Source organism: Trachemys scripta, chromosome 11 (genome assembly GCF_013100865.1).
Source record: "Trachemys scripta elegans isolate TJP31775 chromosome 11, CAS_Tse_1.0, whole genome shotgun sequence".
NCBI lineage: Eukaryota > Metazoa > Chordata > Testudines > Emydidae > Trachemys > Trachemys scripta.
The window spans coordinates 11,339,725-11,367,533 of record NC_048308.1 but is presented as its reverse complement, the minus strand read 5'-3'; the positions used below and the strand labels follow the sequence as shown (position 1 = coordinate 11,367,533).

The 27,809-nt window shown below is 43.1% G+C and overlaps 1 protein-coding gene across 3 annotated transcripts in view; it reads left to right on the top strand.

Annotated features, from left to right (window-relative positions):
• SLC12A8 (solute carrier family 12 member 8) overlaps positions 1-27,809 on the top strand; it is an 88,288-nt gene that overhangs the window by 58,320 nt on the left and 2,159 nt on the right. For all 3 annotated transcript variants that reach the window (XM_034786255.1, XM_034786257.1, XM_034786256.1), the window contains 6 exons: positions 361-448; positions 11,067-11,213; positions 16,587-17,274; positions 18,485-18,582; positions 22,920-23,037; positions 24,664-24,724. In XM_034786255.1, the coding sequence (XP_034642146.1) occupies positions 361-448; positions 11,067-11,213; positions 16,587-17,274; positions 18,485-18,582; positions 22,920-23,037; positions 24,664-24,724 (1,200 nt within the window). The remainder of the gene's footprint in view (positions 1-360; positions 449-11,066; positions 11,214-16,586; positions 17,275-18,484; positions 18,583-22,919; positions 23,038-24,663; positions 24,725-27,809) is intronic.

The following is a 27,809-nucleotide window of genomic DNA, read 5'->3' as shown; positions in this document are numbered from 1 at the left end:
AACATGGAGCATGCACATGGTCCCCTTTGACTTCATTGGGATTATTTGTATGCTTAAAGTTAAATATGATCTTACCTGCGTTGCTTTAAGCAAAGGGATTCCAGTTGGTATTAAAAAATAACAAAGCAATACAGTGGTTGCTGCTTATCTCTTTACACTTTTACCTTTGCATGTACTATGCTAGTCCCTAAATTTAGAACAGGGAATACCACAAGTATTGCAGTAATGTCAATTATTTGTGAAGCTTTTAAATGGTGATCACTGTAAGTAGCTGAATTTCTTCAGGCCTTAATAATAGTGAAAATGCCCAATGATCTCATTGCTTTGGGAACAAACGGTGTCTCTCTCTGTTATTTTCAGGTGGTTTCTATATATAGTCTTTGTTTTCTTGCTGGGAGCCATTTGTACCCGGGAATCGCTCCGCTATGACTTTATGATAGCAGAAAAGGTAATTTGTTAAATTTAAAATAACTCAATCCATTGTAGAAAACGCTGCTTTCCAGTCTACAGGGGCATTATTTAAAGTTGGGGTTTTCCAGAGCCTAAGGGAAAAGCAGTGGGATTTGGGTGCCTTAGACTCCTTTGAAAATCCCATCCCAAAATTGATTTGAATAGCTTGCATTCTCCAACATGCCCCATAATGCTGAATCTTGTAATTCCACAGCAATAACTTTAATAGCGAAACTATGCTAATGTTGCCTAATGATAAACGCTGTACATTATTCAGTATAGCCCATTTCATCAGTGGAAGCTTAGGTCTAATTGAAATCTCCAAAGAATCACACTGCTTATCTTTACTAAGTCAAGCAAGGCTTACATTTTCATATCCACTCTAGTGTAATTGCAATGTAAGTAATGGGATTATTAAATCCTAGACATTCCACATTGGCATATACCTACGAAGCCGGTTTGTAGTGTCATAGTCAATGAACCTTATCACTGAGGCCCTCTGAAAAGAGAGGAGAAGATTTCAGTGTATTTCATTGCTCGCTTACATTAAATGGAAGTAAAATGTTTATGGCTAATTTTCAATTATCCCCCATTATCCAAAATTATATGCTCACTGCAATTTGACAGAATTTCTTTGATTAAATTAGTTTGGCACGCTTTACTTTTATTTAATTCTTAATTCTTCTAACAGAATTTAAGCTATAATTTCTATTTGAAATGCATGCTTTCATTTTCCCTCTGAATGCAGCCCTAGATTTTGTCCTGTTCCCAAGATAAGAAAAAATAGTTTAGATTTACACTGAAATATGATCGTATGTGGGGTGTCACGGACTCCCAGGTTGTGCCCACTCTTGGCCCCGTATGGTCCCTGGGGGGAACCCCCTTTAGTGTGACAGCCCTTCTTGGGGGTCCACTCTCTCTCTGGGGTTAAGCCCCTCGGCCTCCTGGAACCGCACCTCCTTGAGCCTCTGCACGCCTTTCTCTCGCCGTGGGCCCCCTCACGGAGTCCACTCACTCTGGACCCCCAGGGCCTCCACTCCCAGAGGGAATAATGCAACCCTGTTCTCCAGACCGCAGCGACTCTCAGCCAGCATAAAACAGGAGGGTTTACTGAGCGTCTGAACACAGCACAGGAAACTCTCAGGGCCCTCAGGCCTGGCCTCTCTCAGCACAGTACATCTAGGTCTCTCCTGCATCCCGGTGGGCTCCGCCTGCCCTCTCCCCCCAGTCCTGAGACCCCGTGCTTCCCAGCTGGGCATCCGATATCACCTGTCCCCAAGCCCCACCTCTGTCCATTGTCTTCTAGCCAAGTAACAGGGTTGCCTGGGTCTCCTCTCCTCTCAGCCGTTTGTTCCCCACTGGCTAGAACCCGGCTGGTTAGGTCACTGGGGTCCTCTCTCCACAGCCCATTGTCGTCCCACTGGCCAGAACGCTCTCCCAGCACTGCAGGTACTCCACCTCCCCGAGGGGATTAGCTTACAGCGCTGGGAGCATGGCTCCCAGTGCTGGGACACTGTTTACACTGGTGCTTTACAGCGCTGTAACTTGCTGCGCTCAGGGGGGTGTTTTTTCACACCCTTGAGCGAGAAAGTTGCAGCGCTGTAAAGCGCCAGTGTAGCCATAGCCTGAGTCCACCCACTCTGCATGCAAACCATTGAAAAAACCAACAAAATCACCCACTTCGTCACATGGGGCTTATGTCACTTATAGGTCAGACAGAAATCATCACTGTTTCTATGCTAGTCATTTTAATTCAGTCTTCGTTATATAAATATTGATAGTCCTTTATTAGGTTAGCTTCAGTACCCCATAAGAAACAAGCAGAACAGCTTGATTTCCTTCTTTGACAGGGTAACTCATTTGGTGGATAGAGGGAATGTAATATACTTTACTTTACTAAAGTAAGAGGGACTTTAGTAAGGCTTCTGATACAGTCCCACATGACATTCTGATAAGTAAGCTGGACAAATGCAGGCTCGGTGGAACCATAGATGCCAACTCCGTGGGTGCTCCAGGGCTGGAGGACCCACAGGGAAAAATTGGTGGGTGAGGAGCACCCACTGGCAGCTCCCTGACCTGCCCCAGCTCACCTCTGCCTCTGCTCCGCCTCTGCCTCCTCCCCTGAGCGGCCACCGCGTCCTGCTTCTCCCCCCTCCCTCCCAGCACTTGTGCCACGAAACAGCTGTTTCGCGCAGCAAGGCAGGGAGGGAGGGGGGAGGAGGAGGAACGTAGCGCGCTTGAGGAAGAGGCGGGGCTGTGATGGGGATTTGGGGAGGGGTCCAATAGGAGCAGGGAGGGGGGGGAGTGGGGGCGGGGCAGGGGGGGGGGGGGGTGCGCAAGCTCCTACTGGCGCCAAAAAAGTTGGCGCCTGTGGGTGGAACTATCATTAAGTGGATACATAATTGGTTAAACCTCCGCAAACAAAGAGTAACTATTAATGGAATGATGTTGGATTGGAAGGAGGTCTCAAGTGGGGTTCCACAGGGATTTTTTCTGGGTCCGGTGTTATTTAACATCTTTATTAACGACCTGGATGTAGTAATAGAGAGCATACTGATCAAATTTGCAGATAACACAAAGCTGAGAGGGGTGTTGCAAACACTTGGGAGGGCGGAGGTAAAATTCAAAAGGATTTTGATGAATTAAAGAACTGGGCTAGAGACGACAAAATGAAATTCAACAAAGACAAATGTCAGGTGCTACACTTGGAGAAATAAAACCAAATGTACAAACACAGAATGGGGGGAAACTGGCATGGCAGCAGCACTGCTGAAAAGGATCTGGGAGTTGTGGTGGATCACAACCTCAACATGAGTCAGCAATGTGATGCTGTTGCAAACAAAACAAATGCAATTTCAGGTTGCATTAACAGAGGCAGAGCATGCAAGTCACTGGAGGTGATAGTACTGCTCTACTCGGGGCTGGTTAGGCCTCAGCTGGAGTACTGTGTCTAGTTTTATTCACCAATGTACAAAAAGGATGTAGAGAAACTGGAAAGAATCCAGAGGCGAACAACAAAGATGATCAAAGGGCTGGAATGCAAGCCATATGAGCAAAGGCTTAAGGAACTGGGTATGTTTAGTTTGGAAAAGAGGAGATTAAGAGGGGGATAGGATAATGGTCTTCAGATACTTGAAAGTCTGCCATAAAAAAGATGGAGAAAAATTGTTCTTTTTGCCACAAAGGGCAGGACAAGAGGCAGTGGGTTCAAACTACAGCACAGCAGATCTAGATTAAATCTCAGGAAAAACTTTCTAACTGTAAGAACAGTAGGACAATGGAACAGACGCCTAGGGAGGTCATGGAAGCTCCTTCACTGGAGGACTGGAGGTTTTCCAAAGGAGGTTGGATAGCCATCAGTCTTGGATGGTTTAGACACAACAAATCCTGCATCCTGGCAGGGAGTTAGACTAGATCAGCAGTTCTCAACCTTTTTCTTTCTGAGCCCCCCCCCCCCACATGCTATACAAATTCCACGTCCCACCTGTGCCACAACACCAGTTTTTCTGCATATCCAGTTGATTAAAAGCTAATATCGGCATTAGGGGGTGGCAGGCAGGCAGGGCAACTGCTTGGGGCCCCATGCCATAGGGAATCAGGGCTTGGGCTTCGGCTTTCTGCCGTGGGCCCCAGTGAGGCTAACACTGGCTGTGCTCTCTGGATTATTGTGGCAGACCCCTGAAATCTGCTCCCGGCTCTGTAGGGTGCCCCAGAACACCAGTTGAGAACCACAGGACTAGATGACCCTTGCGGTCCCTTCTAACCCTATGATTCTATGAAATCTTCTGGAAAGAGAGTCTTACGCCATTGTTGCATATCATAAAGACACAAGAAAAAGCAAATACAGTTTTCTTTTCCCCTTGTACAATATGAAGTGGTGATGCAATACATGTATAAATATGGCTGATTATTAGAATTATTATAAGCACAGTTATATTTTATTGGCCTTGTTTGAGAGAAGAAATCATTACAAATCAAAAACTGTGCAAACTTTCCATTTCTGTCAGTCGTGGTTAAAGAAGCATTTGGCTGTTTGTCTTCCTTAGAATGTATTTTTCTGAACATACAAAATAGGGACACGAAGTAATTTCACTTCAAAGGAGATCTAATAGGCTAGGACTGCCAATTTCTTGTGAAGTATTTGTACTCTCTAAACTTTTTAAAAGTTAATTAATTAATTTATTTTACTTTTGACAATCTCAATGAAAAGACATTTTCCCCCTAAGCCCTGAGTGGAATGTCAAGTAGCACATTTAAATGCAAGCATTTTTTGGTGACTAAAATGATAGGCAAAGCCTGACACGATCAAGTGTTTCTTTCAAGTATTTTTTTTTTAAATAGGACCACTAGTATTGTGGTTTTGTATTGATGGCATTCTGAAATCAAAAGGGGCTGTTCTGTTCTCTAATGTAAATGTCTGTACATTGATTTGTTTCTCATATTTTTCATCCATCCATTCATAACACACTTTGTTTTCCTGGAGGCAAATTAGTTCGTTGGGAAGAGGGGTGGGGGGCGGGGAGGTAGCCTGGAGGGGGAAGATGGGTTGGTTTGAGGGGTTTCAAAACACAGCATGATTTTAGATGCTGTCTCCAAGCAGAATGAATTTTATATCTTTTCATCCAACCTCCTTTACAATGCAGGCTGCTTTCATAAATAAGAAAAAAGGTCAATGTATCTTGAGCTTTCTTAGAAAATGTAAATTTATTACCCACTACTAGTCAAGCACACCCCAGCTGACATGTACAACCTCAGGGACACAAAGAAGCAGGGAATAACCTCTTAAGTGAACAGGATGAGTGTGTGTTTGTTTTTACCTGTGACAGGACGGATGATCCAGTGGTTATGGTGCTGCTCAGGGGACCTGGGTTCAGTTCTCTGCTCGGCCACACACTTCCTGTGTGACTTTGGGCAAGTTGTTTGGGCCCAGGTTTCTAGATATGTTTAGGCATTGCCACCCTCTTCATTGCAATGCCTAACTGATGCAGGAGCCTACATTTCATTTTCAAAAGTGATTTAGGAGACTAAATCGCATCCACTGACAAGAGGATTTTGGCTCCTAAGTACTTAAATCTCTTTTGAAAATGGTATGTAGGATCCTGAATTAGTTAGGCACTGCAGTGCCGAGCACAGCAATGTCAAAATACCTTTAGAAGTCTGGGCCTTAGAGTCTTTGTTCCCCAGTTCCCCATATGCAAAATGAGAGATAATAGCGCTTCCCTTCCTCACAGGATAAATACATTACAGGTTGTGAGGTAGGGATAGCTCAGGTTGGGGGGAGGGATAGCTCAGTGGTTTGAGCATTGGCCTGCTAAACCCAGGGTTGTGAGTATTAGGTGCTATGGGAATGGGGGCCATATTAATACCTTAGATAGACAGAGAGACTCTAGGTTCACAACTTCAGAGAGAAATATTATGGGGAAATGGACTGGAATGCCTGCTACCTGCTGATACATCTCAAGCTACACAGGTAGACTCAGATATGGCCTGCCATTCTGTGCCACCATTTTGGAAGTAACCACTCAGCTCAACTAACTCTGTGCCAGTGGCTTTCAACCTTTTACTTCTGGAAACCTCAAAAAAAAAAAAAATCCCTGCTTCCTTACTGCCACCCACCCAGTCCTGCAAAGTATTGTGGGATTGGGCTCTTGTCAAAAAAAGTTGGCTGCTTTTAGGTCTCAGTAGGGGCTCACCAGATTGTTGCTGAAGCCTGGATGGGGAAGCCATTGCTGGGTGTGGAGCTTCTCACTTCCCCAGTCCTCATGTGGTTCGGCTCTGCAGGCAGCACCAGTTGAAAAGGCTGTGGAACTGTCTGTGCTGCCTCTTGAAGTGCCGTTTCCCTATGGCTAGGGCCCTACCAATTTTATGGCGGACCGAAATCTGTTTTTTTTTTTTTGGGGGGGGGGGGGGGGCTTTTACCCTATACTATACAGATTTCACTGGGGAGACCAGCGTTTCTCAAATAGGGGGTCCTGACTCAAAGGGAGTTGCAGGGGGTTGCAAGGTTATTTTAGGGGGGTTGTGGTATTGCCAACCTTACTTCTGTGCTGCCTTCAGAGCTGGGCGGCTGGAGAGCAGTGGCTATTGCAGCCCTTGCCAGCAGCAGCGCAGAAGTAAGGGTGGCAATACCATACCGTGCCCCTTTATTTCTGCGCTGCTGCCTTCAGCTTACTACCTATGGCTGAGTGCTGTACATATGGGAGCATGGCTGAGAAGCTGCAGCAGGATTGGGTGGGCAGCAGCAGGTGGTGGGATTGATTTGTTCCTCCACTCCCCTGCCCTAGCAGCTCCCACGTCCAAGCGTCTGGGATTTGCCAATAATTCTTTTCTCTCCCACCCAGTGGGGTGAAACCCAGCAGTCGCCCTTCATGATGCACTTCTGGGCCTTGCCCCACTGGTTGAGGATGTCCTGCTCTGCATTATGTGAGGGCCCCCGGCCAGGATTCTTGGTGCAGTGGAGACTCCCTAGCGAATGCTATAGACCTTAGTCCTGCATGTGTTTTTCAAAACGAACTGGCTCTCCCCGCTCCCCTCTTCAAAAACCAGCCTTAAGCAATTGCAAGACATGCTTCTGTTTGGGACACCATGGTAGTGTTGCCGGCACAGAGGGCCCGAGGGGCAACAGCGGGGTTCGTTGCCCGGTGTGCTTCGCGCCAATGAACACACCAGGGTGGAGAAGCAGACAAAGTTTATTCAAGAGCTCTGAATAGGCACTAGGAGACCAACATGTCTCAAATCAAGCGCACTGAGACAAGCAGTTTTCCCTTTTTATTCTTTTTTTCCCCCTTTCCTACCTCCCCCCCCTGCAGTAGTTACATTTAAGCAATTAAATCATCTTGGCGGCTATAAGTCTAGCTTGTTAGTAACTCTTTTGTGAACCGTTATCTTGTCCTTTTCCCTTTGATCTGTTATCTTGCCTTTCAGCCAGAAGCATGCAGGCCTTATTACCACCACTTCCCAGCTGCTGGCCTGTGAGGTTAGTAAAGGTTAACATGCAGGGGATTTGGTTCACCCTGGCCTAGTGTGGGGGGGCTTCATCAACTCTCGTGGTCTTCCAACCCCCCGAGTTACCTAGGGTGATGCCTAGTGACACCAACAGTAGGCCTCAGCAACCTGCAGCATGATTTCTTTCCACAGCCATCACTTCCTGGGAAATACAGGCTGCGAGCTACTTCAGCTACCATGGGGCCCTCATACAATTCAGGCCCTTTCCTTGTGTCAGTTCACAGCCCAGTGTTTCTTTCCACCCTTCAGCAGCTTGGTGCTCTACAGATCATAAGGGTTACTCTGAAATGCCCCTTATTTCAGTGTGAGAAGGTGGGCTGCCTGTTTTCCACCATTTTGATTAAAGTAAGTATGTGGAAAATGGAGCATGTCGCTCCTTCAGCTGAGGGATATGAAGAGTGGAGTGGCCGGGTATTCTGAATAAGCCGGGAGAGGAAGGAGACGACATGACAGTTAATCTCTCTAGCTCGTTAAGGATCAGTAGCGATATATTATGCAAAAGTCCATTGCACAGCAGGAAAGATGGCAGCTGCAAGGTGGGGAGGCATAGAGAGAAAATAGCCCCTATCCAAAATACTGGATGGAGGGAAAGAGACTGTTATTCAGCTTTTTGGAGTTCTTTGTCTTGCATGACTGGTTCTTATGCAGACACAGTCTCCTAGAATATGGCAAGAGCCCTGTTTATCAAGCTTCCATAGCTGAAGCACTGCTGATAATATCTCCTGTTCTGCCAGCAACTGTTGTGTGCTTGTTGTGGTGGATTTATTTGGGCAGAGGGCTGCATGTGAACTCGTATGTGCATAAGGTGGATCCACACGCTAGAAATGCTGACACATTTGCCGTGGAATTTTTTCCCCCTGTTCCATGAAGTAGCAAAAGTAGAAGCCAGGACGCTGACCAGAAATGACAGCCTGTGGCAAGTCTTGTCAGACAAGTCTGGCTGCACGGGGGGGCGGGAGACGCAATAACCTTCTAGACAGCTCTGCAGATTCATGTGTCAGTGCAGCGGCAGGAGTTGCTCAGTCAAGGCAGGGAGTCTCATACTTAATAAGCAGCCCACATTCATTTCCATTTCTACAGAAAACTAACTGCCTTTACACTGGCCAAAACCTCTCACTGCACCAGCATTTCCCTGCATTCACCTGTACATCCAGAAGCAAGTCCTCAACAGGGCAATCCCAGGCCTTGCATAATTGTGATAATCAGGCCTCCTGCAGATTTTAGCACTCAGAGCAGTCCACATCTCAGGATGATCCATGTGGTCAGCAAATACGTTCTTTGGATTTAAAAAAAAGTTTTGCCTCTATCCTTTAACTCGTAGCAGTGACCCCCTGACCTTTCTCCATTAGCGGCAAGCTTGTCTGATCAGTTCGGTCTCTAACTCCTCCAGTTAGTACTAGTCACTTATCACAGGCCACAAACTGTTGGCTTTTCTCCATGGACCATGGGATGGCTTTGGAATTCCACAACGGAATCGCATCAATTTCTGCCCTTGCTTCTCTTTGGAGCTCCCACCCAAAGGACATTTTACTCTTCTTTACATGATGGAATGTCTCTAGAGTTCAAATACCATAGAGATGGGTTCAGTATAAGAACTAGACATAGGCAGAGCAACATCAGCCTTTCAGCAGATCCTAAGCCTGTTCTTCAACATATAAGGAAGGGTTCTCTCTTGTCCTCACTGTTACTTTAGATGTCTAAGACTCAGCATCCTATTCCTATCCAGTTTTGAGGAGAGAACTGTAGCTCCATTGTCCTGTGTAACATCTCTGTTAAGGTCCTCCAAAGATTTTGCCAAGGCCCTCTAACAAAGACAAGGAAGAGAGGTCCTCGTTGATATTCCTGATGTTTCATGTATTAAAAAAACGTGGGAAAGTATTTTGGAAAGAAATTTGAAAGCCATCTTCATACATCACAGAGAAGCAGGAAAAGACAAATGCAATTTCCTTGGCTTTGCTGTTCATCTTGAGAGTATAATAAACCATTAACTTATATTGAAAATACTGACAATGACCTCTATATTTTCTTCCTCAGAGAAACTAGAATTCAGATCTTCCAGTTCCCTGTCCCTTGTGCTAACCTCAGATGAATCTGTTCTCTTTTTGTCTGTATTTCTGTATAACTATAACTTGTTCTTTCTTCCAACGATCAATACCTGCACAATTAATATGGATGTTAAGGGAAATATCATGTCATTAAATTATACAATTGGCTAGAATTTTGGGGGCCCATTCACAGCTTGGATGGAAGCAAGGTGAACACAGGATGCTGCAAGAAGTTATGATGATGGTTCAGTAGGTGTTATTCTTCCGTGTTAAAAGCTACTGAAACAATCCATGTTCCACCATAGTCTTACAGGCAACTGTGTAGCCGGAGGCACCTTCTTTCAGATGAGGAGATTACCTGATTCGATTTCAATTTGTGCACCTACATTCTGCTGACCCAGAGTCCCTTTGAAATTTCAGTTGGGCTACAATATTTTTCACTTCCTGTTCTGAAGAGTATAATGTTGCTGTGTGCTGTCAAACAGCAGCCTTGCTCCAGCCCAGTAGTGAAGAGCAGAGGAAGGATAGTGTTGTGGTTAAAGCACTGGACGGGAGATTTGGGTTCAGTTCCTTGTTTTGCCACAGACTTTACCTATGAATTGGGACAAGGCACTTTATCTCTCTGTGCCTCAGTTCCCCATCTGTAAAACGGGGATATACACCTTTCTCCCATGCTTTGCTGTCTTGTCTACATAGATTGTAAAGTCTTTGGGTCAGGGACTCTTACTATGTGTGTGTATTGGCACCTTCCATCATACAAAATATTAGTAATAAAAGGTGCTTGCCCTTAATTGATGAGCCTGCAAAAAGTTTTGTAAAATTTAAATATTGGTTTGGAATACAATAGAACCAAAGGTGTCAAATACAAAATATGAATAAAGCAGTCTACTTAGCATTATTGCTTTAAGGATTTTTAAGTTTTATGTTCATTTAACTTAAAGAAATTCCTTACACATTTAAGACAGGAAAATAAGGTCGTCGCATTATATCCTTTGGAACGTGTTTTTGAAATCCCATTTATTTAAATGGCAGCTTTGATTTGATTGCAGTGTGGATTTCTTCCCCTCCCCTGCTACTCCTCCACTATTGGTATTCCCTTATGGGACACAGGGGTTTGTCTTCCTGTTTTGGATGGTTTAGAGCCTGGGATAGCTCTTCCTGTATGATGTTCTCGGTATATAAGTGTGCTCTCCTGAAATAAACTCCCTTCAAACTCACTTCCAGTTACTTGAATGGAATCAGATGTCTGCTTCCTCGAAGCGTTTTCTCCAAGTGGCACATATTTCTGGACGTGAGCTTATCGAGTGGTTTCCAATTGGTACAGAATGTTCAACACTGAACTGCTTTCATGGGATAATTTTATTGTATTACTAGTTCACACTCACAGTACAGAGCAGGTTAACTTTCTATTTTCACACGGCTCGTTCTGTTAAATTTTTGCCAGAGTCTTTAGCATTTACAAAGGAAATTAATTGATTTTAATTTGGAAAAATCTGTGTTTAAAGACAATTAAGTGGTTTTTTTTAAATATCTGATAAATATTTGTTTTCTCTTTGCATTTTCCAGGTATCCTTGGTGGGTTTCTTGTTTTTATTAGGATTGTACATTTCCTCCTTAGCTTCCTGCATGGGAGGTTTGTATGGAGCACCCCGAATCCTTCAGTGCATTGCCCAGGAAAAAGTGATACCGACCCTTTCCTTTCTTGGACATGGGGTTAGTAATCAGTGATGATGTAGAATTAGCTATGGGTTCTATAACAAACAAATGTTAATGATGCATGGAAACAATGAATCTGCTGTCAATAGATTGTCCTGGGTGATGTACAGTAATTAAATACCAGGAGAGGAGGGGGGTCATGGTTTTTCCCCAATGGGGATCAGCAGGTGAGATATACCTATCTCATAGAACTGGAAGGGACCCTGAAAGGAAACAGCATTCAAATATTTGCTCTGTAAAGAAATACAGAATTATGGGAGAAGTCTCTCTGTCTGAGTCCAGGTCCTCCTCATCTACCTATTTGATTACTATAAACTCCTCTTCTAATCTCTGCTTTCACCAGCACTCATATTGCCCCCTCTTCCCTGCCTGTTGCTCTGTTCATGTCACCTGCTCTTTGAACCTCCTCCATTGACTCCCCCTCCTTCATGGCAGGAAGTTCAAGCTTCTCGTCCTTGCCTTCAAGGACCCATATAACTGCCCCTTCTGACTTTGTCTTTGATTGTATGCCCCACCCCACCCCCTCGGTTCCACCATTGATGTCTTCCTCAGTACCCCAGTCCACTTCTCTCACATCAGTCTCTTTGGTTTCTTCCAGACAGAACCCTATTCATGGAAAACTCTTCGTGAGCTGGTCTGCCAGGCCTCTATCCTCTCATTATTCAAGTCCCTCCATAGGACCCATTTCTTTTATGATGCCCACAATAAATTAGCAAGTTAATAAAAAAAAATGAGTCTTAATATATTAACCCGCCACCACCACCTTTACTACTTCAAGCTGCCATGTAGATTTCGCACACGTTCTTGAGTCCCAATCGAGTCAATGGGGCTTAAGCGTATGCTTATGTGCTTTGCTGAATCCGAGCCTGTATACTCTGTCCTTCCTCCATAACTCTTCCCTGCTATCTTTTCGTCTCCCTTGATTTCATCATGTTTGAAATTAGGCCCAGTTCTGCTAGTGGCAGATTCATGGCCTTAGTTATGTAAGCATCAGAGGGTAGGGATCACTTCTTATTTATATTGTGAGGTGCCTAACTCATTTTGGACTCTGTAAAACTAATGAATAATAAAAGGATAGATGGTTACATTTTAAAGAAGGTCAGTTTGGGGGACTACAAATCTTAAATGCTCTTTTAAGCTAAGCTTGGTTTGAACACTGACTAAGGCTTATTTCTGCTGCCATTACTCATGTACATAGCCTTATACACCTGGGTAGTCCTGTTTACTTCAACTGGGCTCACATGAATAAGGGTTGCAGGATTGGACCATAAATTCAAACCAAATCCTTCTTTTCTGAGAAGAAGAACCATAAATTCAAACCAAATCCTCTCTTTTTTTCTAGATGAAGGGAAAAAACTGCCTCTCTCAAAGCAACCTTGTAATAGCAAACCAGTTTGGAAAAATCTCAAGAGAGCAATTTTTCACATGTGCAAGGCCTTGTAAATAAAGTGAGGAAAAATTACTTTAAAATAAGTTTTTAAGTGTATCCATTTTGTGTGCACTGTTTCTCAAATATTCCCGTGGATCTCTAAAATAAAAGTAATGATAATTAAAAAAAATAATCAAAGCATTGAAAGTAGTTAAGTGGCTTCTGTGGAAAGAGCCAAATTCTGCACTCAACTATTGTGGTGTCATTCATGGACTTTGACGCAATGGCGGCAAAGTTGATGCTAACATGGCATAGTTAGCTTCTGTTTTTTCATAACATTTCCTAATATGAACTCCTTTGTGCGGGCAAGGTACCAGAACAGGAAGTGCTTTGAAAAGAGGTTAGGAATTAAAGGAAAATCTCCTTCCTCCCTGCCTGTATCTGCTACCTTGAGAATTGACTGTTGATTTGGTTCACGGGCCGGTTAATAAAGTGGATTGCCCGTAACAATTCATTCTGCACTGGTTTGTTTATACAATGGTTTAAACATGTTTGTAGTCATCGTAATCCTAGTTAATATGAAGGAGCTGACCGTTGTTTTCAGTGTTGTTAACCTTAGGCCAGAGGCATCCTAAGACTGTACCATCTGTTACCTGTCTCAATAGTATCTCTAATACTTAAGATGCTTTCTGAGAACACTGTTATGCTTGATTTTTCCACCTGCTGATAATAGCCCGCTGTAATTGATTTGTCTCGTTACAGTTGGTATGGCAACCCCCATCTTTTCATGTTCTCTGTATATATATATCTCTTCCTACTGTATTTTCCACTCCATGCATCTGATGAAGTGGGTTTTAGCCTACGAAAGCTTATGCTCAAATAAATTTGTTAGTCTATAAGGTGCCACAGGTACTCCTCGTTCTCTTTGCTGATACTGACTAACACAGCTACCACTCTGAAGCCTGTTATGCGTGAGACACATTTCTCATATTGTTGGGAAAATGTGTAAGGTGCAGGATGTATTATCCTTTTCTATTAATAAATGAGTGTGGAGGAAATGGAAATAGTTTCCGTTTGAGCTGTGTGTTTATTAAAGAAGCACATACAATAGAGGACAATATAGGATGAAAAATATTTCAAGGTGGCATATTTTGTGTTACTGTTGGTATAACTGGACTTGTACGTTCTCGACACTATTGGCGGTACCTTTGTATGGTCAGTACTATGGTTTATATGGAAGCTGGTGAAAGTCTTAGTATTTTATATTTGAAAAGCATTTATTTTAATTTATTTCTTGTTTATCCAATCAGAGCTGAAAGATTGTATGAAAGGGACAGTCATGATTGAAATGTTTTGCTTGTGGTACTAATAACCCCTTAGGTGGGAGATTGTCCAAGGCACAAATGTCATTTAGGCAGCTGGTTCCTATTGGGAGTTAGGCACCTAGCTGCTATTTGAAAATGTTCCCTTGGGTTGCTAAAGCCACAAGAGGCTTAGAAATCTAATTTCCTTTTCACCATTTATGCTGCTGCTTTCATTTGTGCATTTCACTCAGCATGGGCAATGACATTAGTCCGCATTGTCAAATAACTAGCTGCCTTCCCATACAGAGTGTCGTGTTTCCAATATGGTAGGTGAATGTTTAAATGCCTCCAAAAATCTCTTTACTTTAATTTAAAAAAAAAAACACATAACATTTCAGTTCATAATTGATAGTAAATTAGAGCCAGAATAGTCCTATTAAATCATCTAATTCATCCCTCAGTGCAGGATTACTCTTGAGAGTGTCTCATCCAATCCAGTTTTAAATGTCCCAAGTAATGGTCTTCCACCACTTCCTTAGGGATACTATTCCACAACCTAATAAATCTAGGCCATGATCCTGTAAAATATTGCTTCTTCTCATGCAGAGTCCTATCTTGCACTTTAGGATTTTGTCTTAGGCCTGGTCTATGCTTAGGGGCCTGGGGGGGGATCGATCTAAGTTACGCAACTTCAGCTATGTGAATAATGTAGCTGAAGTCGACATACTTAGATCGACTTACTGTGATGTCTTCACCATGGTGAGTCGATTGCTGCTGCTCCCCCATTGACTCTGCCTGCGCCTCTTGCCGAGCTGGAGTACAGGAGTCGACGGGAGAGTGCTCGGGGATCGATTTATCACGTCTAGACTAGATTCGATAAATTGATCCCCGCTGGATTGATTGCTGCCCGCCAATCTGGCCGGTAGTGAAGACATACCCTTATACTCAGGCTAAGTTTTCCTTTTTTTAATGTCATCATCCCATTCTGCCTATTTATATCATTCTAATAATAATCCTTCTCCTCACTGATAGTTATAAACTTCTATCATGGTGCCTTCTTGCCTTAGTGTTTTCCTACCCCAGGTGATGCATTAGGCACTAATGTAAGGGTTTGGGTAGAGAAAAACATAAATTCCTCAAGAAGAATCTATTAGGTGCTGTAGGTTTACATCAGAGTCTCCAAGTTAATTAGTGTGGTTCTGCTTAGTAAAGTTGCTTTGTGAGTGTGTCTCACTGATTTCCAGATCACATTTACACATAAAAAGCAACATCTTTGTTTTAACTGCCAGCCCCACAAATTCACCCTAAGCTTGAAGGGCTCGTCTTCGCTGCGGAGCTAGCATTGAATATAATTTGATCTCCAACTGAGAGTGGTGACATGATTCTGACCATGTGTCACACTGACTGGTCAGTGTGGACAAGGACAAGACGTGTTCAGCGTTGTGTCTGCTTGTCATAGGTAAACCCTGATCCCAGTAGGATTTGCCCACTGCTTGTCCTGGTCTGTGCTGGCCAGTCAGCATCATGTCAGCTAACTCAGCTGTTGAAAATCATGTTTAAGCACGAATTTCCCAGTGAAGACACAGCCTGAGAGGGGAGTGAGGTTCTTTATGTCTCACACAGCATTACCTGTAAGAGAGGTTTTGCAGTCAGATTGTGCCCTCATTGGTGTCCTGTGAGCCTTACGTGGCTTTGCACAAGCATCTCAGAAGTACAGAAACATTGAGTGATGCGTCCAGGGCAACCAAAGGGCGTGTTAGACCTGGAGTTAAAGTTCAGGAGCTGCCAACTCCCAGTCCTTTATTTCAGCTTGACGCACTTCAGTCTGTGCCTCCTTTCCATCCTCCCGCTACCTCCACCCTGCCCCAAAGTAAAAGAATAAACAATACTTTTCGTGGTAGTCTGCCTTCCTGATCCTTGCCTGGCATCATTTGTTGCTCTTCCTGACACACACCCTTTAACATCCTTGACTGCTTAACCTCTTGTCTGCTCCTTTCCTCTTGGCCTTAGGGCAGTTGGGGCTTCTTTATAAAAAGAGGAGTAATGCTAAACGCGGAATCCGGTAATTCTGTGGCTGCGGTTTAGCCTCATTTGAAGGCCAGGCCGGCAGCTTCTAATGTAAAATGGCACCTCTCCTCTGCCTCGCTGCCCCACAAGGCTTGCTTGGCTTAGCTGCCAATTGAAACTGTTTTCAGAGCTCCTTTCCAGTATCTGTATATGGCAAGCCTTTTGTTTGGCAACAATGTCTGTTCTTGCATGGACCTGAAATTAGAAATCCATGATTAACGATCATTAGCAATTTTCCTCTCCAAAGCCCCGTCTAAACAATATAAGAATCCTCCCAATGCTCTGTGAGTTTTAGCATTGCTTTATTACTCTACTTAACGGATGGGAAAATTGAGATGCTGAGTGAAGTTAAGTGACCTTCCCAAGGCCACACAGCAAGTCAGTGGCAGAAGTCAGTTTTGTGTTTGTTAGTTCCTGGCTCCTGGTCCCTCACTTAAGCCACTAGACTCTGATGCTTCTGTTCATATATGTATATGTTCCCTTATTTCATGACCAGTGAGATGTCCATCAAAATATTGCCTAGATGTTGATGGTCCTCTATCAGTGTGAACAGAGAGGGCAGTCTTCACTTTTGGGTTGGTGGCGTATGCAAATATATACTTAAATATGTTTGTTTGGTTTACAAAATAGAAAGGGCGTAACAAGACCCCAGTGGCTGCGATTTGCTTAACGAGTCTCATCACCATGGCTTTCGTCTTCGTTGGCCAAGTGAACATCCTTGCTCCTATAGTCACCATAAACTTCATGCTGACATACATTGCTGTGGACTACTCTTATTTCTCAGTCTCTATGAGTTATATCCTACAGCAGAAACCCAAAAGGACACAGAGGGAGGAATCTAGGGTTGTCAACTCTTCCCAGCCTTTAACCTTTGAGAAAACTTCCCGTTATGGATCAGATGGAATAATTCAAAGCAGATCAGATGGCACCTTGTTAGAATTCACAAAAGATATGGACCAGCTTTTTAAGCCTCTTAATAAAGATCCAGGGACTCATAAAGAGAAAGAAGAGAGAGACAAGAATTTAAACCAAAAGGTCAAACAGAGAAAGATAAAGAAGCCAGCCAAGCAAACATTACAAGACAGCTTTCTCTTGGATCTTGATCAGAATATTGCCCACGCCCCTTACTGTGGCACCAAAACATCAGAGCCTAGTGATGAAAGTCTGCAGAGTTTTGCTGAACAGAGTCATCAGAGTGAAAGAAATCTGTGTTTATCATCAGCTGTGGACACTGAGCAAAAACGTGACCATGAGCTAATGGAATATGGAGAACAACTTTTTAATGAGCTGCAGAATCCTCCCAATCAGAAAGTGGAAGGTAAAGATCACAAGAGCAGAGATAGACATTTGTGTTTTCATGGGGGGATGCTTAATAATCTTTGTCCTGCTGGCACTTTTCTGTAGGCAGGCTAGAGACTAATTTTATATGATGCTGTCATTCTGTGATTCATGGCAATAATATCTTTTTTTTTTTTATAGGTGAGGGTAGAGTTCATCATAATGAGTCACAGGAGAGGTTCCAATCTAATTTGCCAGTGAAAGATTAATTGCTGGAGAACAGGCAAAATTATGTGGGAATGTTCACCGTCTATAGCATGCTGCTGCTTATTCTGCAAATGCATTCTTAATGCTGTACATTAAAAGATTTCTGAGCATACGATGCCATTTGTTTTCATCTTGATATTGGGGGGAGGAGGCTTGTGAATGAAATTATCCCCATGGTGTGCAAGAAGACCATGAGTAATTCGTCACATCATCATCGCTGCATCTAAGAATCTGAATTAATTTATGTTGTAGATCTGGATACTTAATGCTTTGACTGTGTAGAGTTTTTCATCAGAGAATCTTAGGGTTTGTCTGTGCAAACATTTAGTTCACAGCAAGCTGAGTGTGAATCTAGCCCACACTAGGCTGTTAGGGACTAACTGTATGTGTGGGTCCTAATGACCTGCATTAAGTTTGTTCATGTGCTTTGATCTAGTCCTATTTCAAAGAACACTAGATCAGTGCTCACTAATGAACTGTTAATGTGCATCAGCAGGTACCATGCGGACAGTTAGTATGGGCAGGCTAGTGCAGGGTACAGTCATACCTCTGCTTGCCGCAAGCTAATTGTTTGTGTAGGCGAGCCCTTAGTGTTCTACAAGCATTGATTAATTAAGCTTCACAAAATCCTGTGAGGTTTTATTATTATATCCTCCATATGAAGAAAGTGAGGCACAAAGAGGGAATGACTTGCCCAAGATAATACAAAGAATCAGTAGCAGAACTGGGAATAGAACCCCGGACTCCCTGTCTCCTGCACTAAATGCTAGACAACACTGCCGCTCTACAACCAGTGCTAAACCTGGCTAAGCCTGGTCATGAAAGTTGGACGCCTGAAATTATATCTTGTTTTCATGTAACTTGATGTAGATAGAGGACAAAGACCCTAACCAAGGGGTAACCTGGCTGCTTCCTAGGATGTAGCTCTACTTCATCACCTGTGTTGGTTTTGTAATGCTTCTGTTTTCTTTTTCTTTCTATAGATACAAATGTAAAGCAACAAAATCAAGAACTAGAAATTCAGAGAATGCCAGTTTCCTTCTACGCCAGATTCTGCAATCACTGGGTTTCCCTTGTTGGTGTAAGTCACTTTCTTTTACTTTGCGCATCGCTTTAGGATGGTAGAAAAGTAAAAATAAATAAATAATAAATCACAATCAATGCAGTTACATATATTGGCAAGGGGGTTTTCATTTCCAGTATCCCAAATCATTATGTGGTTGGTTAATCGTAGAGCTCAGATACACAGGGCTGAATGAAAAGCTTTTAGGGCTTAGCTGTGACTTTGCCATGAGCTCTGTGTGTGTGGCAGTGCATTGCTTGGCTGCCGCAGGTATAGCCCAGGAAGGAGGTTATGACTCATTGTTGCAATCTGCCTCCCAATCCCCAACCTCCCCAGTGCATTGGGGGCAAGTACCCTGCATCTGCACGCTACCTGGTGCACTTGTGCTGCCCTATGCATTGGGAGGGGGGGCACAGAGCCAAGGGTCTATCCATTCTCGCTCCGCCCAATCACTGCCCACCTGGGCCAGTGGGAAAGGGCTTAGTGACTCTGCAGAGGATGCTTTCACCTACCACAGAATGCAAATAGTGGGCGTATGCTGTCTTATTCCCTTTCATGTGTGAGCAGGCCAGACCAGGATCTCACTAAAAGTCAACATGGGACAGAAGTGGTTGATCTTATTTAAATAGTGTAGGAACTCCATAATTTTAGAGTCCCAACCTAGGATCTGATTTCCTGCTTCCAATCCATATTTAGGAAGAAAGGGATACATTCTGCTCTTAGTCTTGCTGATGTAAATCCAGAGTTACTCTGGATTTAGGTGGTGTAACCCAGAGTAGAATGTAGCCCATAGTAGTTAGAGACTGGGGTCTAAGGAGCAAGATGAAATGTAGGCCGATGGCAAAATAAGCAAAACAAGACTATGAATGAGACAGTGTAAAATCAGCTTGAAACGTCATTGGAAGCCCAGGCTGTGATTTGCGAATGAGATGAATATGGCTGTGATATCTTGCACCAATGATTAACCTCACTGCAGCATTTTGAGGCAACTGCACTTTTCTCAAAGTGGTTTTTGAGAGACCAGCAGTTGTGAAGTTACAGGAATCAGTCGGTAAGACCTGGTTGATCACACTGGCTGGGTGTGCACATTTCTATGGGTCCTTTTCGTAGATGGCAGAAGAATGCCATCTTTGCTGCTTCGTTAAAATGAGATTCCACAATTAGCCAATTGGGGGTCCATTGTTTCGCTCAAATTTCTGGCAACAGGTGAGGAATCCATGTGCTGCCTATGTCACATTCATCCACTTGCCTTCCTGCCATTGAGGGTGGTATTCAGTCTAGGGGTCCTTCTGGACGCTTCACTACCTGTAAAGTTCAGTCCTACTGAAAGTGACATAGGCATATATGATGGTGTATATCATAATAATACCTAATGCGAACAAAAATTGTGGAAAGTTTATTAAACCTCATACTTCAGGACTTAAGTTAATCTCTAGTTATTATGGATCAGGGTGAAACCTTCATGGGGGGCACATTACCCTACATCTGCCGATGGTGAGGTTCCTACCCTTCCTTTGAAGCATCTGGTGCTGGCCACTGTCAGAGACAGGATACTGGGCTTCGGGTCTGATCCAATCTGGTAATTCTTATGTGTTGTGATATAAAGGTTTTAGAAGCGCTAATGTTGGGTGATCGGCACAGTTTACTCAGGGTTTTGCCACTCAGAAGTGAAGTTTCTAATCCAGACTTGTGCTGCTAGAATGTGAATACCACATGCATTCTGTAAGTGCCACCTACGTATCAGAAAACTATTTTAGGAATGTTTGCATTTTGAGTGGGACTATCTTTTATCCTTCCACCTGAAAAGCCCAGGTGCCTTACTTAGCATGAATCCCACTGTACAGGGCTCACTGCACATCCTCAAAATATCTGACAATGACCTAAAAAGGCTGGTATCTCGGGGCCTTTTCAGACCAGAAAGAACATGACTAGTTCCATTGGGAATCTCCCCCTTATCATTGGTGTGAAGCTCCCCTTTCTAGCCGTGCAGTGTAGTCAGATGTCAGCTTAGAAGCCATGCCATTTTTATGTATCAAAGAACCGTTACTGCATAGAATTTTGCTTTCCCCAGACCTAGGGCAAGAGTAATTTTGGAGGGAAATCCCACCTTTGGGGAAGGAGGGGAAACATTTCTCTTAAAAAAAAAATCACAGGTGTCTGAAGCAGTTGAGGGATTTGGAACATTAAAATAAGTCTTGGGGAGATGGATTGGAGCAGATGGCAGGAAAGGTGGTCAGAGGTACATGATAAATGAAGTTATCACCTGGCTTTGCACTTTATCACATGGATATTGTCTCCACATACGTGATTTCATGTATATGTATAGTGAGTACAGTTAAACAACATACAGCGCATTATATTAAATTAAATATTAAATTATCCACTATCTTTAGCTTGGCTTTGGCAACCACATTTCAAACCACATTGCTCAGTAGCTCATCTGCTCATCAAATGCTAACTGCCAGAGAAAGGCCCTGCTGAACTGTGATGAGATGGGTGGGATGAATGTCAGGTGTCTTTTCCTGAGTGGATGAAATCTTCTAAGCAGCTGCAAGCTAACATCTACATTTTGGATCAGTAAACAGCGTGGTTCCCAAATACTGAGCTCCTATAGCACGACTGCGGTTAACACCTCACATAAGCATGGAGGAATTCTTACATTTGTGTAAAGAGATTATTCTGACATTGTTATTAAAGCAGACTTGGCTTCTGTGGAATGATTTGGCTTGGAAAGAGACCATGGTGGATAACTGGGGCTCGGGTAGCTACACAGAGATTTAAAAGTCTTGATATGGAAGCTTAATAATATATGTGCACATCTATAAATATACTTGTTGACCCCTTGCCTCTGTCTGCCCCGCTCCCCTGCCTGCTCAGCTCTGGCAGTAATGCCAGCCTTGACTTGCTTAACTGTTTCTCCTACAAGCATCTCCATGCTGTCCCCCAGACATGGAACATGCTTCCTGAGCTGGCATGCAAAGACACTACTCTGACCCCCATTCAGACACCACCTGACAACCCACGTTTACCCTGACACCTATGAGACTCTATGGATGGTGCGCCTGAGGATAACGGGGATACTTTGTATGGATACATTTTTCAAAAGTGCCTACGTTCCTTTCTGAAAGAAGTCTAGGCCCATACTCTCAACGGCACCTAATTGAAATCAATGGGAGTTAGGCACCTTAATCCCTTTCAGGATCTGGGCCTTAGTCACTTAGACACAATGGGACTCAGGCTCCTAAGTCACTTTTGAAAATGAAACTTGGATGCTTTTGAAATTATATCCTGTATTTTTAAATTGGTAATACAGAGTTTGATAATACAAAGGGTTGACTAAGCAGTCACCTTGACCACTTTACTTCTAGGTTGAGTCCCTTCTCCTTTCTATCGTATTTTTCTGTTTTTTTCTGTGTAAGCTCTTTGGGCAGGGCCATGCCTCCTGTTATACTGGTACAGCATCTTACACATAGGCGGTGCTACAGAAAGCAAATAAGAAAATAGTAATAATGATGATTGTGTTGTAAGGCAGCTGCATCATAGAGCTCTCTCATCATTATAGTAATGACCTTTGGGCGAAATTCTGCTGCATGTTGAAAGGTGGCAAATCTCAACCCGTCTATATGATGGGTGAAAAATCTGGGAAATGTTCATCCAAATTTGCGAAAAACAAGCAAAAAGTCACAAAGGAATCAGGTTTATGGCCTTAGCTGAAGCCCATTGAAATTCTGCTGGCTTTGATGGGTCTAGCGCATTTCCATTTTGTTTGGGTTGGGAGCCACAGAGAAGTCTATCTTTGCTCTCTATATATCACCCAATCATGCTTTGTGGCAGCTGTCTGCCCACTCCTATACAGAGGAGAGGTAGGCCAGAGGACCAGTAGGGTACGGCCAGGAGATCTATGATTATCCAAAGCTACTGGTTAAAACTCCAGAGGAGGCACTGGGGGTGCAGAACGTAGGTTTTCGGTAGGATATAAAATGGGGGTGGTTTGGTGTACAGGGTTTGGCAATGCTGGTGAAGGTGGAGTTTCTGATGTTCAAATGACACCTCGAAAGCTCCAGTGCTATCATATTCAATAAAAATACTGGATTCTCATAGGTACAGGCCGCTTTTTATTTGGCTTCATCAAAGGCATTGGCCTGTTTTCATCTTGAAGAATAAACTCCTGCTCTGGGCAACCCCCCTGTATGGCTGGTAAAACTGCCCCAGGGTCCGGAGTATTGCCAGGTCTTGCACAAGATCAGAAAAATAGCAGAAAACATCCTCTGGATTTTGCAGGAAATATTTGTTAGCGTAACAGTGAAATATAATCATGCTCTGTGTAGTAATCCTGAACACTGCATTTTCAACAGGCAATCGGATCGCTTGTAATCATGTTTGTCATTCAATGGATCTACACTCTCATTAATTTGAGTGTAGCAATTATTCTGTATTTCTACATTGGCCAAATAAGTCCTGGACTACCCCCTGGTGAGTATTTTTAATCCGTGGCATTAAATCATCTTAAATACCTATTACATTTTAATTGGAGTTAATTTGAAATTAAGGCATTTTCATTTAACATGTGAGTTACACATTACAAATGACAGATTTTGTTTCCTTGCTAGTTTATTGTAAAATTTGATAATTGACTCTTTAAACGTAGTTATATATTTGTCTCTGGCTACAATTAGCATTACCAGATTAATTTTTGGTTCTGATGAGTTTAAACATCTTTAAAAGTTAATAAACTGTTTTGCTATGCTATAAAATAAATTAGAAAGAGCAATTACTATAAGTAAAAGCACTGGTATTAAGAGTTAATAGGAATTGCAGATATTAAATGTATTACATCAATGGCTAATCTATAAATACTCTTTAATAAACCTAATTAGTCAATATAAATCTACCTGAGAAAACTGCTGGGAAAATTGGAATTACAATAAGTATCTCATTAAATCTCAGTGTTTTTAATGGCAAAACAAGAGAGCCTTTTGATTCTGAATTAAACTGGTTGAATATGTGAGGAACATAATCTGATACTCTTAAGCAAAAGGGCATAGAAAAGGTCTATGCATGTGATTGGTTTATACTATACAGGTTCAAAATTAAATACTAAAGTAAGTTCAGAAAGCAAGCTACCGTAGCCTACGCTTCCTTGGTATATATGTGGTGGGGATCAATGTGTTGACCTCTGTGTGTGCATGTGTGGGAGGGCGGGTTCACAAAATTTTGGAGGAGAAAAATCAATGGAACTTCGAAAGTCAATGGGATTTGAGTTCCTAAATCACTCGCACACTTTTGAAAATATCCTCTTTTGATAATTTAGACTTGAGGTTGCTAGATTGCAGATCCCATGAACGCAAATTGTAAGAAACATAGAAATAAGCAGTTAAGTTGTTGAATGTTCCATCTACCCTCTACACATCAGTTCCCCACTTTTCAGCCTCAATTTCTCTCTGATATGGAATATTGGGGCAGAGTAAAGGTTATTAGGAGTACCTTAACTCTATCTTTCCATATTTTCCAACATATTATTTGAAAGATTTACCTTAACTTAAAATGTCCTAGCTTTTCAATCTTTGTTTTTCATACAATTTGAACATGCTTTTGAGTTTTCTCCCCCTTAAATGATCACTACATTTTGTCACTACCTATACCAGTAGAGGAGGCAATGTTGCCTAGTGGCTAGAACACTCAGGAGTCCTGGGTTCTATACCCAACTCTCCCTAGGTGATCTCAGGCAAGTCACTTCACTTTTCTGTGTCTATTTTCCCCATCTGTAAATGGGGATAGTGATACACACTCCTTTGTAAAGTGCTTTGAGATCTACTGGAGAAAATATAGGGGATATTGTTATTACAGTTTAATAAAGCTTATGTCTAGGAATAATCAATGGTTCTCTTCAGGTTACATTCTTGAGAATCTTTAAAAGCTTTCATGTATGGGAAAAAATGAAACACATTCTCACAGTTATTAAACCTGTAACCTTTTGTGTAAGTAGGGCTAATAACAATATGCACATTTGTTTGAGATTTTATTCCAAGTCTAGATCATGTAAAGCTATTAGGAGAGAATTAGCAGCATGGTGACTTTTCATGTGTTTTCCCTCTGCAGGGGCAGCAGCTAACTTCAGTTTTCTCAGCTGGATTAAGTTAGGTTTGGTCAGCTCATGCAGGTTGGTACTAATCACTTGGTGGTGACATAAGTAATGCTCACGCTTAACAATAAACAATTGACATTGTGAAAAAATGTGGCGGTGTGTTGCAGAATTGTTACACACCTTTTTTGGTGTATTGGAGTTCCTTGATATAACTGATATCATCTTGTATTTAGAGTGCTGATATGGCTAGAGAAAGTGACTATGTAAAACTATTTACTACTTAACTCAATAGACCTGCCCCCTTTGTATATTCAGAGTTGTATGTGCTTACTTTACTGGCAAAAGTAAATATTTACTCCTATTTACCTGAAAGTGCACTAGGGAACCTTTAGAGCACCGCAGCAGAGGCTGCACAGACCAATTACTCTTTAGAAATCAGAATGGATCACCCCACTGTGTAGACAAGCCCTGTATGTGCTAGATGGCAATATTCTAATCCAGAATTTGGATGGGAATGCTAGCGAGGATACTGGCTAGTGTCAATTCCTGGAGGAAAGCAGAGGTCGGGTTCCAGGTTCCACACAGCTTGCTATTCAGAAGAGGAGATGATGACTGTTTCTTGTTGTATTTTAGTATAACACCATTGGTGCGCATGGTGTTTTTTAGATATTTATTTATTTATTACCTAAAGACCTCAAGCAAGATCGCGGCCGCATTGTGCTAAGTATCTGTGCATAGCGATCAAGACTTCCTGCCCCAAAATGTTTACAGTCTAAATAGACGAAGGGTGGGAGGGAGATGGGAGTGAAGTGACTTGCCAAGATGCCCCAGCAGGTCAGTGGCAGAGCAAGGAATAGAGCCCAGACATCCTGACTCCTAGCCCAGGGGCCTCTCCAATAGACAATCTGCCTCCCCTATATAAAAGAAGACAAGGGACCTGCCTTGAAGACTTTTTTCAAAGGTGCCAGTCCTGCAAACCCATAATCGTGTGTATAACTTTACTCCTGTGACAATTGGGATTACTCCCAGGAGTAAAGTTTCATACCTTCATTAGTGTTAGCAGGATCAGAACCTGAGTTAGACAAAATACAGGCAAAGGAGGGGGAATGGCCTTGAATTAAGCTTTCTACGTGTCTTATTAGGTCCAGGGGTTTCTCCCTTTCTCTTTTCACATTGTTCGTTTGTATTATGATGTGAGTGAAAGAGAAGAGTTATGAGGTGAGGCATGAGAACAGGGTGGATGGATGGGTTCGTGCTAAAAGGCTAGTCAGAATTAGTCATTGCGTAGTGAGTCAGACCCAACAAGAGGATCTGTGTCCTGTACACTATGTCCATCCAGTTCCCCCTTAGTGTATATGCACATTAATTATTTGCTTTATATACACACATTGCAAAGGTAGAGAATGATTCTCCTCTCCTGACACCTCTGTGTATTTTTTATTCCCACTTCAAATCTCTGTGGACCATTCCATACCCAACTCCTGCAATAGAGAGCTGCAATGCAGCGGATGAGCAATCCACCGTGTGGGCGTTCAAAGAGAAATGTTCCCCCTGTAATGAGCCAGTTCCACACCTTTGGGTAGATGTGTCACTATTACCGGAGGTTCTTATACTGCAGCTTGGCAGCTTGATAGAGTCCTTGGTGCCTTTTGTCAGTAGTATTGATCGGTCGAGACACAGCTAGAAAGGATCCAGTGTCAGGCTGGCAGCAGTCCAAGTTAGAAGTTGATCTTGTTTATCTCTTGTCACAAGATGAAATCTCTCTAATTTAGACAGCTGGTAGGGTAGCCTTCTAATAATGCCTGCAGTCAATTCCCAGCACAGCTTTTTCTAAAGCACACCCCTGACGCTGTTTTATATCCACAATATCACACAGAAATAAATTGTGGGTGGTTTGGCTTCAGATTTATTTTTACAAATTGCAAAGCAAGGTGGGAAAGGACATTTTAACGAGACTGAGGGCCCAATCTTGGAAGATGCTGAATGAACTTTAAAGGCAGCTGAGGGCTCTTTGCACAATCAGGTTACATATTCAAATATTATATATGGATGTAACAGTGTCACCAGCTTTCACAATTCCATTGTGAGTCATGTGAATTTTGATGTGTTTCTCAAACCCCAGCTCCTGGGATCAAGAGATGCCATGAAAATCTCAGCTTACTTTTTTTTTGTTAAATGAAAGTTTCTAGACCTCATGGATGCAGAGAAAAGCTTGAAATCATGAAGAGTGTCCATCCTAAGGAGTCAGAGGCAACAATAAAGAATCTAAAAATTTTAAAAATCTCAAGACTTTTAAGCCAATCTCATGATTTTTTTCATCCCGATTCATGATTTTTGAATCCTTGAGATTGACAATACTGAGTTGCCTAAATTTACGCCCCTAAATTTGAAAAAGTTCTCTTGAATACAGTGGATTATATTCTGTAGACAGAGAGCTCACTAAAAATCTTAGGGCTGGTCCACACTGGGGCGGGGGATCGATCTAGGAAACGCAACTTCAGCTACGAGAATAGCGTAGCTGAAGTTGACATTTCCTAGATCGAACTAAGTTTACTTACTGCGGGTCCACGTGGCGCAGGCAAGCTCCCCTGTCGACAGCGCTTCCTCCTCTCGGCGAGCAGGAGTTCTGCAGTCGACGGGGGAGCGCTTCTGGGATCGATTTATCGCGTCCAGATGAGACGCGATAAATCAATCCCAGAAGATCGATCTCTACCCGCCGAATCGGGCGGGTAGTGTGGACCTAGCCTTACTGTAGAATAAAATTACATTGACTGACCTTTACCATTACGAGCAGGCTGACTAGAAGTAGATCCTTCTCACTTTTCTGCAACCACATTGCCTTTGGAAAAGGATTGGTAAGATATATGACTATCCTTTTTATTTGTTAGCAGCCACAAAGTGCAACTGTAATTGAAACAAATTCTGCCTCACTTTATGTGGCTGAAGAACTTTTTGGAGCAACTGGACCAAGGCCGGCTCTAGCTTTTTTGCTGCCCCAAGCAAAAAAAAGCGCCGCCCACCAGACCCCCCGCCGAGCGCCGGGCCGCACCGCCCCCCCCCCCCCCGGCGCCGCCCGAACCCCCCCCCGAGCGCCGAGCCCCGCGAAGCCCGCCCCCGCCCCCTGCCAAGCGCTGCCGGAACCCCCCTCCAGCGCCGCGCC